At 37.7% G+C, this 16,265-nt stretch overlaps 1 protein-coding gene across 8 annotated transcripts in view; it reads left to right on the top strand.

The window, feature by feature from the left end:
• Positions 1 to 16,265, top strand: part of PCDH17 (protocadherin 17) — a 105,301-nt gene that overhangs the window by 70,121 nt on the left and 18,915 nt on the right. For 3 of the 8 annotated variants that reach the window (XM_034758386.1, XM_034758387.1, XM_034758388.1), the window contains one exon: positions 3,647 to 3,730. The exons of 4 other annotated variants lie outside the window; for them this stretch is intronic. In XM_034758386.1, the coding sequence (XP_034614277.1) occupies positions 3,647 to 3,730 (84 nt within the window). Of the gene's footprint in view, positions 1 to 3,646; positions 3,731 to 12,363; positions 15,016 to 16,265 lie in introns of those variants that run through there. One more of the 8 variants, XM_034758393.1, reaches the window with a different exon arrangement.

Here is a 16,265-nt window from a genome sequence, read left to right as displayed (position 1 = left end):
GTAGAATTCCCACCAGGAAACACTGAAACCTCAGATGTTTGTATGGTGTGGTGAAAAGGTTGTTTGAAGCTAAGTGAGCAGGGTGTAATTTACAGTGCTACAATACAGTATGCATTCCTTTTTCATCCAAACAAACTGTAATAATGTGGCAGAAAGACTTTCCTATAAACAATATCACAGTTGTAGCAATCTCATATAAAATAGTTTCTTGTATTAGTATTGAAAATGTTGTTGTCATTTTTTACACACTGTTAGGTTCAAAAGTCTTGCTGCAACTTACAACCTGTCTGGATCAGTTCAAGATTCCCAATTTTCTATGCACACATGAGTGCACAATAACTAACAATACACTGATACGTGGCAGTTAGTACAAACTAGTCTTCCTTCACAGTCTTCTCAGGTAGTTGCAGGATGTGCCAGATGTGGGGTGTTGTCTTTTAGTTTCTTTTAACATTTTGTGGCATTTTCTCTCTGTTTCTAAACTGCCTCTTTTGCTTTGATTCCTTTGTTGAGAGCAGGTGAGGATGGTGTGGAACAAAAGGGTTTTTTGTAACTACAAAAATTAAAAGCAAAACTGTAAAGAGATTTGTCTCAAGCATATGCAGAAGAACCTCTGCACAGAAATAGTATTTTTTTCCAAAGTAAAATTTTACATTACAAAAGAAATGTCCATGTTAAATATGCACATATTTATGACTAACTTTACAGGCCACATTTACAAAAACTACACACGTCATCTTTCATTATTAGAGCAGATTCTAGAACTAGGTGCCATTTAAAAAAAAAATCAAATGCATCTCCTTACCTTACCACAAAAAGAGATTTAAAATCTGAGGTTTTTCATTTCAAAATTATTTTTAACCTTCTGCTTGGGGGAAAAAAACAGACGTCTTTCAGGAGAACAAAAAAAAAGGGGGGTGGGGAGAATAATCTGATAATCTGTAACTCTGTCTCCTAAATGTAATTTTGCCCAAAGAAAAGATATTAAGCTTTCTGAAATATTTTCTGTTCATATTTAGTTCAAAAGCATTCTTTTATTCATCTACACCTGACTCTGCTACTGGAATATCATGATTTCTCTTTTACTGAAAAGCCTGAAGGTTAGGAGCTGCACACTATTTTATGACCTTCTTTAAAGAGCAGATGCTAACTAGGAATACTAGGAAATTAAGTTTTTTGTCTTCAGCACTAAAAAACTAAAAATAAAAATTATAAGGCAATCTTTTGTGAAAAAACAGAAAGGGGCCTGCAAATGATATTCTGTTCTATTAATAAGGGATAGTATCTCTTCCCACTGTAACATAAACTATCAGTGGAACTCAGCGTCGGAATAAAAATTGCGCACTGCAGAGCAAACCGGAAGAAGATTAAAATCAACATTTTGTATAACAGCTTGCCAAGAAATATGGAGAGAATACACAGAGGTGTGCACACATACTGTATAACAATCTGTGATAATATATAAAAAAAAACATATTACAACATAAAAAGCCTTTCTCAGTCCTGAGAGCACAAACTTGATGAACTATTAATTCATAACCCTGTGGATAAAATATTCTATTTTAAATTATTAAGAATTATTTGGATCCATCTTGTTTACAATAATTCAGAATTCACTGGATAATGTCAGTTGAGATATTTACTAAGAACTGAAGATAGGAGTATCGAATTGCTCTAGCACACATTTTCCCAGAATCTGCTGCATTTTATTCACTTGTGATCCATCATATGTAAGATGAGATCCGTCCTAACTATTTCTATCTAGTATCTTCTTTTGAATATGACTTCAGTCGCTCCTTCATTGTTTTTACCCTTTTATTCTAATATGGATAAAGTGAAGATTAATTAGACCATTTTGTTGTTTTTCTTAGTTAGCTCCTACTTGTCACAACATATTTTTCACTTGTGCATTGGAATTAGGACCCCTTATTCATCCTAATAAATGATCTCTTTGAAAATTCATGGAAAATGGAGCATGTTATAGCACTCTCTGTTTGCATGGAGGAGCTGTGTGTTTCAGAGGACCTTTTTAGACAGAGCAAACATTTGTCAGTGTAACATTTTCCACCTTTTTTTTAGGTTGAATGTCAAGTGCTACTTACTGAAATGAAGTATTACAAAATGAGAAGTATTTATCATAGAAGCATGACTACTTTTAAGATATATAGTGGTTTTATGTCAAATTTAGGAAGGCAAAAATAAGCCTGTTTGGAGAAAAGTGAACATTTATGAATACTGAAAGACGGTGGACCTACATAAAGAATCTCTTTAAAAGCTCTGGAAAACTCACTGGAGTATCAATTTGAGTGTGGTAACAAGATGACTCATAGATTAATTGCTTTTGCTTCAACTAAACAAATAACATGCCTTTCACTCTGCTCTTTGATGTGCTGAATATCATAATAGTAGCCTTATAAACATGTGCATATCCCAGACTTACTTTCAGGTGCTTCCATATGTTGTCAGAGCACACTTTAAGAGCAGGACAGAAACATACACAAATTAAACATGAAGCCAAAAAAAAAAAAGAAGAAAACGAAAGAAACATCTGCAGGGCAACAGTGCGAAAAAATGTTTAAGCTGCCTGTTATTAACTACTCAACCTGTTTTGCGCTGGAATTCTGCATAATTATGTTACAGAGGAGGGGGAAACAACAGATGTTGAATAAAGATTGAAAGTAAGAAAATGAGATTGTTTAAAATAAAAAAAAATTTAAAAGGAGCTACAGTTGCTCTCAGCTAGACATTTTTTTGGCAAGACTTTTAGACAGCAATCTATTTCTCAAATTCATTGCCCATTTCAGTAAGATTAATGTAAAACAAAGTGTTTCTTTTTTTCTGATCATTTGAACAATTATACAGCTTCAGTAATCCCCAAGTCAATCTTTCAGAAAACAGCTGAATGTTTCCTCAAGCAATTTCATAAAGTAGATTAAATGAATTTGATATCAGGTCAAAAAAAACTGCAATTACTTTGCATGAGAAGTTTTTTTTTTCTATTAGCTTATATAATTAATTGTTTTTACTTTCTTTGCAAATATTTAAATAATCAATAGATTGGACAGTTGTTCCCAATCTTTGTGGGATAAATGCCATTAAACTATACTCAAACTTTTTTTTTTTAATGTCACCTTTCAGACGTCCCCCACACGCCTCAGACATTAGAGCAAAGGCAATAAACCACCTTTTACTTGAGAGAGTGGGTCCCATTTTTTTCCTCTCATTAGCAGCTAATTTCTGGCTTTGACTATTACTAGATTACTACCTTGAAGTTGCTGTCAATAGAGTAAGCCATGGTATAGCAAAATGGAGTACTGAAAGATACGAACAGAGCCAACACAGTATTATCTGAAACTATTTGCATCACCACTATGACATTCCCACTATCATTTGCACATAGAATAATTTACCCATTGACTTCAATGGGAGTTTTTCCTGACCTAACCAGGATTGGCCATTAGTCCTTAACTGGAGGCCTCATGCATTTCTGTGACACTGCTGCCCTACTCTTAGAGATGGTCATTCAAAAAGGTTGTTTTATACAAAAGCAGAGACCATTTGGGGAGAGGGATTCAGAATTGATACGGACCCTTTTCCCAACATTTTATTTTTCTACTTGTTAACTAAAAATATTTTATTTTTCAAGCATTCCCGACTTTGCTTTCCTTTGCTATCCTCACCCTACACACCATCACAAGTAGACTTCAGTCTGTTGATCTGCTTCTGCCAGGTGAGCAAATACTTCATCTGCTAGCTGTCTTCTCTTGTGATCAGAATTTTACATGTAAGATTATAAATCTTCCTAGGGTTTTTTTTTTTTTTAAGGCTATGGCTCAGAACTTGATAAGACTGTATTATTTCTTAAAGGGCTTACAAGTAACATGATGAAGAAGAAGACTGCAGATTTGTATGCATTTTATATTCCAGAAGAGTTGAACCAAAATTTCATTTGAATAATATTCAAAGTTAAATCACTCTGCCTTATTATATTTGCATTAGTCCTGACAGAGCTTTATAAAAGATGGTATGCAATGCAGAGATTGTAGAGGTATGAAAGAAATGAAAATTTATCTGTGTGTGTGTGTGTACGTTTTCTGGGCATGCTCTTACTGCAGACTTTCACTGAAATTTATCAGATGTGAATATCCATAGTTCAACACTTCAACACATTTAATACTGCAAGTCTACCATTACCACCAATCTCTGTAGGAATTGTATGGTTCACAAGCACCAGCAGGTTGATGGATCTGTCTGTGGAATCAGGACAAATCTTTCTTATGATTCATTTTTGCCACAGATAAGTCGTAAAACTAAGACAGCAGATTGATGGGGGTTTAGGTTTTCTGCGCTTGTTTTAAACAGTAGATGTAGAACAGGTTCTTCTGTTTTATAGCCTGGAGCTGAACTGTCAACATAAAAGATGTACGGACTTAATACCTGAGAGCCGGGCAGAAGAATTTCTTCCTACTTTTTTTAGAGCAGATTAACCACCACACAATATAGCTCATTACTGCCTAGAGTAAATTTATTGAAAAGGCAGTTTTTGCTAAAGTACATGAAATACTTTATCTAGTCATTATCTGCTTTACTGCAAGACACAAAAATCAGCTGGAGAGGCTTCTCCAGCAGCTGAGAGAAGAAAGATATTCACTCAAATCACTGTCTGTCTGTGAAGATTTCTGCATCTGACCAAAACTTATTGGGCTTGAAACATTATTCTTCCATTTTGTGTGTGTGTGTGTGAGAAAGAGAAAGAAATTGACATGTATATGCCAACTCACTGTCACACTTGATGTCACGTTATGGTGGTTAGAAATAATTTTGATTTATTAAATCTGTAATTAAAGAAGAAAAGAGTGGAAGTGATGATCATATGCAGAGTAACATAAGTAAAGAAATAACTGTTCAGGTTTTGCCATGTTTGATGAATATTCTTCTGGTTTGGGGGTTTCTAGTAATTAATTAAAAAGGTAACCTCTATAGAAATCAGTATATCATTTTGTTGTTATACCCATGTCATCTAACAAAAGCACATCACATCATTTTTTTTTTCTGAATTTGAAAATAGCTTGTAAAACAGTGGAATGAAAAAGAAAACAAAGTAAATGATTTTTAACAAATAACAGCATTTGTCATCATCATCAGCTTATACCTAGTAGAAACTGCCTTCTTTTTTGTAGTTGTTTTCCATGTTCCTCATCTATAATTTTTTCTAGGCGTGCAGATGCCCTGGACAATAGAAGCCAAATCCTGCTTTCTTTACCCATGCAAAACTCCCATTGAGCCAGTTCTTGAGAGATGCAGAGCAACTACAACTCTGAGGGGGTCTAAGAGAATTGTAGTTGCTCAGTACCTCTGAAAATTCAGCCCATTCATTTTCTCAAGGTAGATTTACTCCCAGTTTTATATGACAGAATTTAACATGCAGTGTTTGCTTTAATTATTTATTATTGATAACGCTAAATGGAGAAAAATGCCTGCTGGGTATTTTTGATAAAGCTAAATGGGGGGGGGGAGTTGTGCTGAAATGCATTGCTGTTTAGCTTTTATCAGAAATGAAACATTCTTTGTTAGCCTTTGCATTGCATAGGATTTTCTTTTATTTTTGCTTGAAGTCCGTTTTAAAAAATCCACCTGTGTTTAACCACAGTCATTTATTAAAGCAATAAGCTGATCGTGCAGGGATTTGTGATTGAAGGGCGGGAAAGGCAGCAACTTACTCAAAAGGTGGATTGGGCATTTTCTGTAACCACTAAATGTTTGGGCGGAGTTGTTTTAGTTTTTTTTATTATTATTTTGCCCTTAAGCAAGGCAGGTGTATCTCAGACATCCTATTTACTGCCTTTGTGTGTTTGTGTATACTGTGTGTGCATGTGTAAATGTTTTTTGGTTAGGGTTTTTGCCTTTATTTTTTCAGAATGACCTCTGAATAAATAACTTTTTTAGTGAATGGTGTTTTTCTATTTATGTAAAATAAAAAAGTATAATCAAGGTTATTAAGTATAAAGTTTGCCTTATCTTGACATTTGTTCCACATTGAAGTTCTTACCTAAAGGGCTCCATTCATGAGTGTGCTTTCCTTTTACAAACAAATACTTTTTGTCACTTAAAATTATATTTTAAAAATAGCACCTAAATTACTGGTGAGTCAAGGTTTATGAAACAGAGGGTCTTGCATTCTAGAGAATGATGAGTTGGAATTTGCAGTCCAGATTCAAACAAAGCTCCCATTATTGTCAATGGTACTGTTGCCCAAATCAGGATTGTAGGATTGGGCCTTATGTGTATATTCTGGTTTGTTTGCTGTCAGACCCATAGTATTTGGGTATCTGATTTTTAATATCTTTATGTTCTGAGTAGATGTAAGTACCTCAGACCCTTATGGCCAGTCCTGCCCCAGATTTTCTGTCAGCTCTTGCTGCTTTCTTGCCTTGTACCCATATGGATAGGAGGTTGTTTGCTGTTCTCCATGTCTGGAGGATGCCATTAGGGGCCCTGTAGGCCAATCTCTATCATCAGTGATACTCTCTACCTTCACGGAGGGGACAGGATTATAAGCAAGTTTCTTTAAATTAGCTCTTCTTTCCTGTCTGCTACTTGGTGGATGCAAGGTGTTTCATTACCATGGGTTAAATCACTCTGCAAGAAATTTGCACAACTGGGCATGACAAGTTATAGCATGTCATCCAAGAAATTTAAAAACCGTGTTCCTGAAAACATGTGTATGAGAAATAGCAGATATCACAAATAAAACCTCCTTTATATAAGATTTCATTATGAAAATAGGCTGAGTTCTATATGCCACAGAAACACAAACAATCCATTTGGATGTTTGGCTCTGCAGGTTTGCTCATATTTGATAGCAGAATTGTCTTCAAAGGATATTTTCCCACCTTGCCATGAGAAGAGCTAGGAAGTCAGTATTTAGGATCTAAGTCCAAAATCTTCAAATGTTTGTATCTAAAGGTAGAAACCTAAATCTATATTTAGGCACCTCAATCTTCATTAGGTGCTTGAATACACACTTAGTTGACTAACCTCACAAACCTACATTTGAACATTTTAGCCCATTTTGATTAGTTAGTTTATGGTAGCACTCATGATGTGCTGGGCACTTTTCCAGGCATTCAAGAATGGACAGTTCTTGCCCAAGCAGCTCATAGTCTCAGAACAGATAGATAGGCAGACAGAGGTTAGGGGAAGAAGAACAAAGAGGGAGATATATTATGGCCAGTCCTATCTGTCTATCTGTCCTGAGACCGTGAGCTGCTTGGGCAAGAACTTTCCATTCTTGAATGCCTGGAAAAATAAATACAGGGAGTATATTATATATAATATACCTGTATTTACTTGTATTTATATATGTAAGAGGGATATATATATATATATATATATAGTCAAATAAGAATTGCAGTCAGCTAAGAATTGTAGACAGGATAGTAGATGTAGGTCTTCAAGAGAGAATTAAATGTGGACAGAGTAGTGGTCTTTCAGATGAGTTCAAGGAGGTCATGGGAGGGGGGCATAGAAGAAGGCAGAGGCATTTGTGCAAGAAACTGACAAAGGTGTGGTCAAGATTTGAAGGGAGTAGTGATGTGATCAAATCAAATTGCAAGCAAAACCACTAGTACCTGCAGAATATGAGGGCCTGAATGAAAAATTTTGTTTGTGAGCATTGAAAGAGTATGTAAAATAAATGAGGGGGGAGGGGTACTGTCCCAAACTCTTGACCCTTTCTGTGATTTTGGTGGGTGACTCCCAGGTAGATTTGCACTGAGAGGACCATGCTAGAGAGAAAGGGCTGCATACTCATTACCCTCTTCTGCTCATTTCCTTCTCTACTCCTATGCACCCCACAGAGCCATGGCTCCCACATTCCACTAAGAGGCCTCCCTTAAAGCAGAAGGAAAACACAGCAAATCCTATCTAGAGTGACCAGACGTCTCGATAAAATCAGGACTGTCCCGATATTTAGGCGTTTGTCCCACGTCCTGACCAATGTTTGGTCGGGACGCAATTTGGCCCGATATTTCGCACTCCGTTTTTTGTTTTGTTTTTTCTCCGCTGGCAGATCCCCCACACCCCCCAATGTGTCCCGATATTTTCTTCCTCTCATCTGGTTACACTAATCCTATCACAGGTTTGGAAACTCTTCAAGCAGATTTTGCTCCATGTAACAGAGAGTAACAGCTAGTCCTCAAAGTATTTATTTGCTACTTATAGTTATCACCACTTTTATTCATGGTCTGTGTTCCTCACAATAGATGTTCTCCACTTTCATTGTGCCACTTCATAGCTCCTTGTTAATTTATCCTCTGTTTATCATTCTTCAGCTGCTGTCATAGGATCTCTAAAGGTGCTTGTTAAGAGAAAGCATTTTAACAGATGTCCTTGCACATTGGGATGAATGTATTATGGATACAGAATTGTCTTCACACTTCTTACAATCACCTTTTTCACCTGCTCATGCAGTGAACACCTCTGGCTTGTTGTCAGTGCACTTGATTGCAGCGTGGGAGGCATACAGGGTCAAAGCAAGCCTTGTATCTTATGTTCTGTCAAGCAAGTGTTGTGAGCTTTATTCCCATACTCCCAATATTGATATGGCTTCTTTGTGATTTTAGAATTACAGTATAGTAATAGCATAATTAAATATTTTTCATCCATTTGTAGGATGACAGTTTTGTCCCCATAATATATATCCCTAATATCCTTGTGAGTTTAACACATCCATATGTGAAGCTGATCTCAATATGATAAATTGCAGAGAGATGTGATAAATTGACTTTATCTTTTACTTTTGCCTGCCTGACCTGCCCCTGCAACTAGTCCCTTTCCCGAGGACTTATTCTAACTGTCCAGCCCTGCAAGCCTTTCTAAAAGCCATCATTATTTTAAGTCAACCCGTCAAAGAGGATGACTGGAAAAAGGTTAATGTAGTGCCCATCTTTAAAAAAGGGAAGGAGGAGGATCCAGGGAACTACAGGCCAGTCAGCCTCACCTCAGTCCCTGGAAAAATCATGGAGCAGGTCCTCAAGGAATCAATTATGAAACACTTAGAGGAGAGGAAAGTGATCAGGAACAGTCAGCATGGATTCACCAAGGGGAAGTCGTGCCTGACTAATCTAATTGCCTTCTGTGAGGAGATAACTGGGTCTGTGGATGAGGGGAAAGCAGTGGATGTGTTATTCCTTGACTTTAGCAAAGCTTTTGATACGGTCTCCCACAGTATTCTTGCCGCCAAGTTAAAGAAGTATGGGCTGGATGAATGGACTGTAAGGTGGATAGAAAGCTGGCTAGATCGTCGGGCTCAACGGGTAGTGATCAATGGCTCCATATCTAGTTGACAGCCCGTTTCAAGCGGAGTGCCCCAAGGGTCGGTCCTGGGGCCGGTTTTGTTTAATATCTTTATTAATGATCTGGAGGATGGTGTGGACTGCACTGTCAGCAAGTTTGCAGATGACACTAAACTGGGAGGCGTGGTAGATACACTGGAGGGTAGGGATCAGATACAGAGGGACCTAGACAAATTGGAGGATTGGGCCAAAAGAAACCTGATGAGGTTCAACAAGGACAAGTGCAGAGTCCTGCACTTAGGACGGAAGAATCCTACGCACTGCTACAGACTAGGGACCGAATGACTAGGTAGCAGTTCTGCAGAAAAGGACCTAGGGGTCACAGTGGACGAGAAGCTGGATATGAGTCAACAGTGTGCTCTTGTTGCCAAGAAGGCTAATGGCATTTTGGGCTGTATAAGTAGGGGCATTGCCAGCAGATCAAGGGACGTGATCGTTCCCCTTTATGCGACATTGGTGAGGCCTCATCTGGAGTACTGTGTCCAGTTTTGGGCCCCACACTACAAGAAGGATGTGGAAATTTTGGAAAGAGTCCAGCGGAGGGCAACAAAAATGATTAGGGGTCTGGAGCACATGACTTATGAGGAGAGGCTGAGGGAACTGGGATTGTTTAGTCTCCAGAAGAGAAGAATGAGGGGGGATTTGATAGCTGCTTTCAACTACCTGAGGGGGGGTTCCAAAGAGGATGGAGCTCGGCTGTTCTCAGTGGTGGCAGATGACAGAACAAGGAGCAATGGTCTCAAGTTGCAGTGGGCGAGGTCTAGGTTGGATATTAGGAAACACTATTTCACTAGGAGGGTGGTGAAGCACTGGAATGCTTTACCTAGGGAGGTGATGGAATCTCCTTCCTTGGAGGTTTTTAAGGCCTGGCTTGACAAAGCCCTTGCTGGGATGATTTAGTTGGGAATTGGTCCTGCTTTGAGCAGGAGGTTGGACTAGATGACCTCCTGAGGTCCCTTCCAATCCTGATATTCTATGATTCTATGATTCCTCCTTCCCAAAACTCACCTTTGCCCAAACTGTGATAGGTAAGATTCAGCTCTGCACCAGTACAGCTTTTCTGTATGTAAAATGTCACTATTATAGGCCCCAATTCAGCAAGGTACATAAGCACATGCCTACTTTTAAGCATATAAGTATTCTCAATGAAGTCAAGATAGAAATTTGCTTCCCTTTTTAAGACTGTAAATGAGGAAAGACAAAAGTAAGCTTCATGTGTAGCTGTACAACAAAGTCGAAAGGACTTGCTCAGAGAGCTCCCAGCATGGCTGGTGAGCACTGAAAGAATAACAATAAATGGCTAAAGATGTTTATTGTCTTTCTTTGCTCTGTCCCAAACACTTAATCCTTTCTGTGATTTTGGTGGATGGGTCTAGGTATTGGGCTGACCAAAAAAATTCTAAATCCTAGGTTGGCAAATCAGGCATTTCAGCTCCTCCTAGTCCATTACTGTGTTTGAAGATCTTCATGTGGCATTTGAGAAGGATTTTAACTCTATGTATAAATCTATCCTCAAAGACCTCAGGTTCCCCACTGTAGCCCTTCATGATTCAGTTTGTCTCTCAAAAATTGTCACTTAATAGTTTTTTTATTTTGTTTTTATTTTAATTTTTGGGTGTTTTGGAGGGAGGGTCAGAGAAAGTGAATAAGTTCACTTTAATGTTTTGACTTACGTAACCCAGAAAGTTACTTTTCATATGATAATTTTTTAGGTACTGTAGGTCTACAGGTGATATCTACCAAATGGAACTTTTTACAAGGCATATCTGGGACTAGAAATCTGATTAAAAGAACCATCTTTGCTCAAATAGCTTTCCACCCTTAAAAGAACACTTCTTTAGATCCTGACAGTGATCGTCTTCACTTGGATTCCTATCCATCTAGCTTAATTTAACTTAACTAGCAACCTTAGCTCCCTCTATGGAATTGGTTCCATGAATATGATGAATAGTCTCAAGAGCAGAGAATGTCATTAAGCAAGCTGAATTTAACCCTTTCCTTTTAACACAATCTTTTGGGACTCCCAAATCCTACTGGCAGGCACTGATTGCTGAATAATAAGCAGTAGGGGATTAGCTGCATCTGCATTGACTGTGTCTTTGGAGAATGCTACCAATAACACCAATTCTGTTTGTTACCACTAGGAAATGAACAAAGGAAATGTGTTAGAAGCAAAATATGAACAACAGGATTTAGCATGGTAAACAGGTGCATATCCCTGTAGAAATCAGATAGCAAAGCAGAGAGAGAAATCCTAATAGGAAAATGTTGCTTACAGCTTATAACTGGTTGGATTTAATAGGCGTATTTTCTTTGACCTTCTGTACAGGATTACAGCTTTGCTAGAAGGAAGACTTGAATTTTAGATGTGTTCATCCATGTCATCAAAGATGCATGTTATCATCAGAGCTAGAGTTGGCTAGCAGTGACACTGAAAGCATTTAGAAAACTCTGTGCTTTCCCCTTCAAAATCAGAAAATACAAAGCAACAGAAATACACATACTGTAGTTAATAATCCTCTGTGTCTGAAATACTTTATTCTCCGCTTTTGTCCTCATTAGATTTGTAGATTGGGATTGAAGAGGCCACTATACTCACAGACAACATTTGCTGATTGTTTTATAAAAGATATGCTACCAATAAGAAAAATAAAACAAAACATGATTTTGTATAACTTTCACTTATTAAATGCTACAGCTCAGATTTTCTTGGAAAAAGAGACTGAATATGAACAGTCTATACGAAATGAGTTTTGATTGCCTATTTCTATTAAATATTAGAGAAGACATTTTAGATTTCATATATAATTTCCTCTCCCCCCTCTGTTTTCCACTTAGAAGTTCAGAATACCTAACGTCACTTTTTCCTACTGGAAAGAGTTAATTGGTTAAAGAGTTACCTTTTCTTTATTCTTATTTACTGGCCATTTTCATATTTCTTTTCTTATGTCCTTTTACTTCAGTGCTTATCTTTTTTTAATTTTCCTTCCGATTTCTCATTCTACAGGCTGCCAATACATAGCCCCGAAGATACTGTAGATGTTAGTCTCAGTACTCTGTCCAGAGGGTCAGTAAGCCTCTGAAACATTCCCTGAAGGTGTGCAGGTGCATTGAACTGTGGCTGCAAATGTTGGAGGCAGATCGGAGCATCCAGCTGTCACTGAATTCACTTGAACATGATGTAAACCAGTAGGTTCTAGTGTATGAAAGTATCCGTAGTAATATATCATAGGAGCATTTTGTAATGCAGGTGCACTCTACAGGATTGCTGTCACTGTTTTCCACTTGATTGTGTTTTAAGAAATTAGGTGCTAAATATGTGATGTCAATTTGTCAGAAGGGCAGAGGCTTATATATTACAATGAGGTTTATTGACAATATGGAAACCTTTGTTTGTCACCCCACTCTGGCTCCCTAAGAAGTACTCTTATTGAATCAAATAGTTAAACTGTTAATTTATTTACATAAATGATATTTGAGTTAGTGTTCAGAAGCCACAGACCTAATGGAAAGAAAGAGGTCAGGCCTCTTGAGGCTTTGAAATAAGAATTTCTGGCTCAGAGTGCATTTCTAGCAATACCAAGAGGGGAACAGTGATATATCACAATGAATATTACAGGTACATTGTTCTAGTCAAGTAGACTTTCTTTTGTATTTTTCTGTTAGAAAAGAGAAAAGCTGCATATAACAGATCTCCCTCCTGCCCAGCTATTACTTACTGGTGGTGAGCCTGGCTTACTTAAAGTCGAAGTTCAAAATCCAAAGCCAGTGTTTACACAATACCAGGACAGGCAGACAGTCATGGAAAAACCTGTAAATAAACATGGGTTAAGACTTACTCTATAGAAAACAAAAGTTAAATTGTATACTTCTGATAGTGTCTACCACAGTTCTGTAGATAGATAGACAAGGAGGAGGAATGCACCTTTATTTTTGTATGGAAATAACTATGTGGAAGAATAGGTGAAATCTTGTTTTGACTAGTATGCTGCGTAAATATGACATAGAAGTCATATTGTGAATATGTATATGTACCACCAAGGTGTCATTTTACAAAGTGACTTTTTTTTCCACCAGAAGGAACACTTGAGCCTATAAACTTGTGGAGGAAAATGGATAATCATAAGCATTACAAAAATAAAGACCTTGAGCAGTTATAGTGTTTGTTGTTATAATTCATGAGGGATGTCAGATTTCTAGCATGTTACAGATTGTTGTGCTCCTTCGCAAGAAGAATTCATTTTTATTAAAGTTATACACAAATTTTTCATCTGGAATTAAGATAATTGCTAATGTCACAATTTCCTCTGATGCAAACATTAGCACGGAGATTCAGATAATTTCAGATTAGGCATTCCTCTTGTTTGTGCCTTTGCTTTAGTTTTGTGCAATTGCATCGGTATTTTAATGGACCACTATTCTGCATGAACTGCCAGACCAGAGGCCATAGGCTTGGAATTTTTCAAAATGTTGAAAAATGTGAGATCAGGTGCTTTGCCTAGGTATTGCACTCTTTTGCCATTAGTGATCTGAAAATTACACTAAGCTGTATAGTACCCCTGCAGCTCACCCCAAAACATTAATGGGCATAGCTTCAAAAATGACTGCTCACCTGCCTTGCCAGTCAATTAGGTTCTAGGAAGGCTAATATGGATGAAGAAGGGAGGAATGGCAATCGAAAAAGAAAAATGAGAACAAATGGGAAATGAAGTTCCAGTTCAAGCATTTCCTAATGGAAACAGCTCTGAATTTGATTAAGCAGCTGTGAGAAGTACCAAATGTCATACTACAAAAAGACCACTGTTTCTATTTAGAGATATTTAGAAGTCAGGAATAAACTATTTTGTTGATAGCCATGATGCAGTGCACATTCTGTCTGCAAACCTTGCCAGTAATGTAACAGTAATTCTCCAACATCACATTTGTCCTTTTACTTATTTGTTTTGTATTAAATATCCAGAAACAGAGATTTTCACATAATCATTCTAGGGACAATTAAATCTATTTTTACATAAAGATGGATGCCAGGTGTATATGTGTAGCAGATACACTGGAAGCATATGCATGATACCAGCTTTACAAATACTTGGGCTCCCTAGATACTAGATAATTTTGAGCTAAGGGAGGGAATGTTTTTTATGTTATAACATTTTTTTCTTGGTGGTAGCAAATTAACTGCTTTGTATGCATCTTCAGCTGGAACTACACAGAGTCACTTGAGAACTGGACAAATAAGTGTAAAGCTCTGCTATTGTATCATTTTAGCTAAATTACATGCCTGAAACCTACAAAGCATGGTGTGTGATGTACCTGTACAGTAGCAGGTAGCACGAAGAAAAAAAAAAAAGAGTCCTCTTTCTCCTAAGAACAGTTTTTTACCTCCTTAACTCTTTATGCAGTTTTTCCTAATGAACGACAAACAGTACAGTACATGTAGTGCTACTTATCCATTTTGGCCCCTTAATGGTCAAAGCAACATTTTTCTTTACAAGAAAAATAAAGCAAATCAATATCTTATTCAGAAGTCCATTGGTCACTTTTTGAACCATCAGACAACCTTTGGGGATCATTTGTTTCAGATCCCTGTTATTTTTTATTCTAAGGCTAGGTCCACACTACCCGCCTGATTCGGCGGGTAGACATCGATCTTCTGGGATCGATTTATCACGTCTCATCTGGATGTGATAAATCGATCCCAGAAGCGCTCCCCCGTCGACTGCGGAACTCCTGCTCGCCGAGAGGAGGAAGCGCTGTCGACGGGGGAGCTTGCCTGCGCCGCGTGGACCCGCAGTAAGTAAACTTAGTTCAATCTGGGAAATGTCGACTTCAGCTACGCTATTCTCGTAGCTGAAGTTGCGTTTCCTAGATCGATCCCCCGCCCCAGTGTGGACCAATCCTAAGAGCCAAACGATTCAGACAGCCAAGCCAAAAAACCCCACAGAAGTCCCTCAACTTTTCTTTCCATGCACACAAAAAGACTAAGAGCAGAGATCTAATATAAAACAAAAGCAAATCAAGGTTTAGTAGGAAGCATATATGAAGTTCTGTATTAATTATATCAGATGAAATGCTTTAGGAAACCAAAATGTCTCTCTGAATAGCCCAAGATAGTTCATAATGTTTATATGTCGACAACAAGGTTGGTCATCTTTCTAAATGTCTGCACCCATGTCTGCCTTAATGAAAGGCTCTATCATTTACAGAATGGAGATTTTCTCCCAAGGAATCCATGGACAGACATATTGTATGATTTATCTTCAAGAGAAATTATGAGGCTTCCTCAGTAGTCTTAAGGGCAGCAGTAGCATCTATCTGCTTTGCCTGAGCTGTTTTCTTAGACTGTGGAATGTCTTACTGTAGCTCCTCCTTAATAAAGCATGAGGATAAAGTAATAGAGGACATCTCTCAGAAAGATTGCACTAGCAGCATCTTCCGTTTTGGTTGTGCCTGTGGATGCTTTTTGGCTTCTTGTCCAGTTCTGTAGTATGTAATGCAGTTTCTCAAAGGAATATGATTCAGATTGTAAGAAGCTAATGGCCAGGCAAAGTAGATTCTAACTATATCCAGGGAGGTTATTTAGGAAACCTGTGGACAAGTAATGGCAAAATCTTTGGGGAAAAAAACCAAAGAGACTACAGATCTTGCTATGAAACAGACAGCCATTTTTTTATGGCATAGTACTCAAACAGATCTCTGTAACAGATGAAGATGCAACAAGCTCAAAGGTGATGGATACCAAAGTGACTCAGCTGCTTATTTCAACACATGCAAATCAGAGGAACAGAGAAAGTTCCTCCAACAGAGAATTGTTAATGTCTATATTCTATTCTAATTATGATCCTCAAAGTATTAAAAAACAACAACACAATCTGGAACTTGGAACTCTTGATCAGGCATCTGGAAAAATTA

This window comes from Trachemys scripta, chromosome 1 (assembly GCF_013100865.1).
Source record: "Trachemys scripta elegans isolate TJP31775 chromosome 1, CAS_Tse_1.0, whole genome shotgun sequence".
In the NCBI taxonomy this organism is placed as follows: Eukaryota; Metazoa; Chordata; order Testudines; family Emydidae; genus Trachemys; species Trachemys scripta.
Note: the sequence above shows the minus strand (reverse complement) of the source record. Positions and strands in the feature narration are given on the sequence as shown.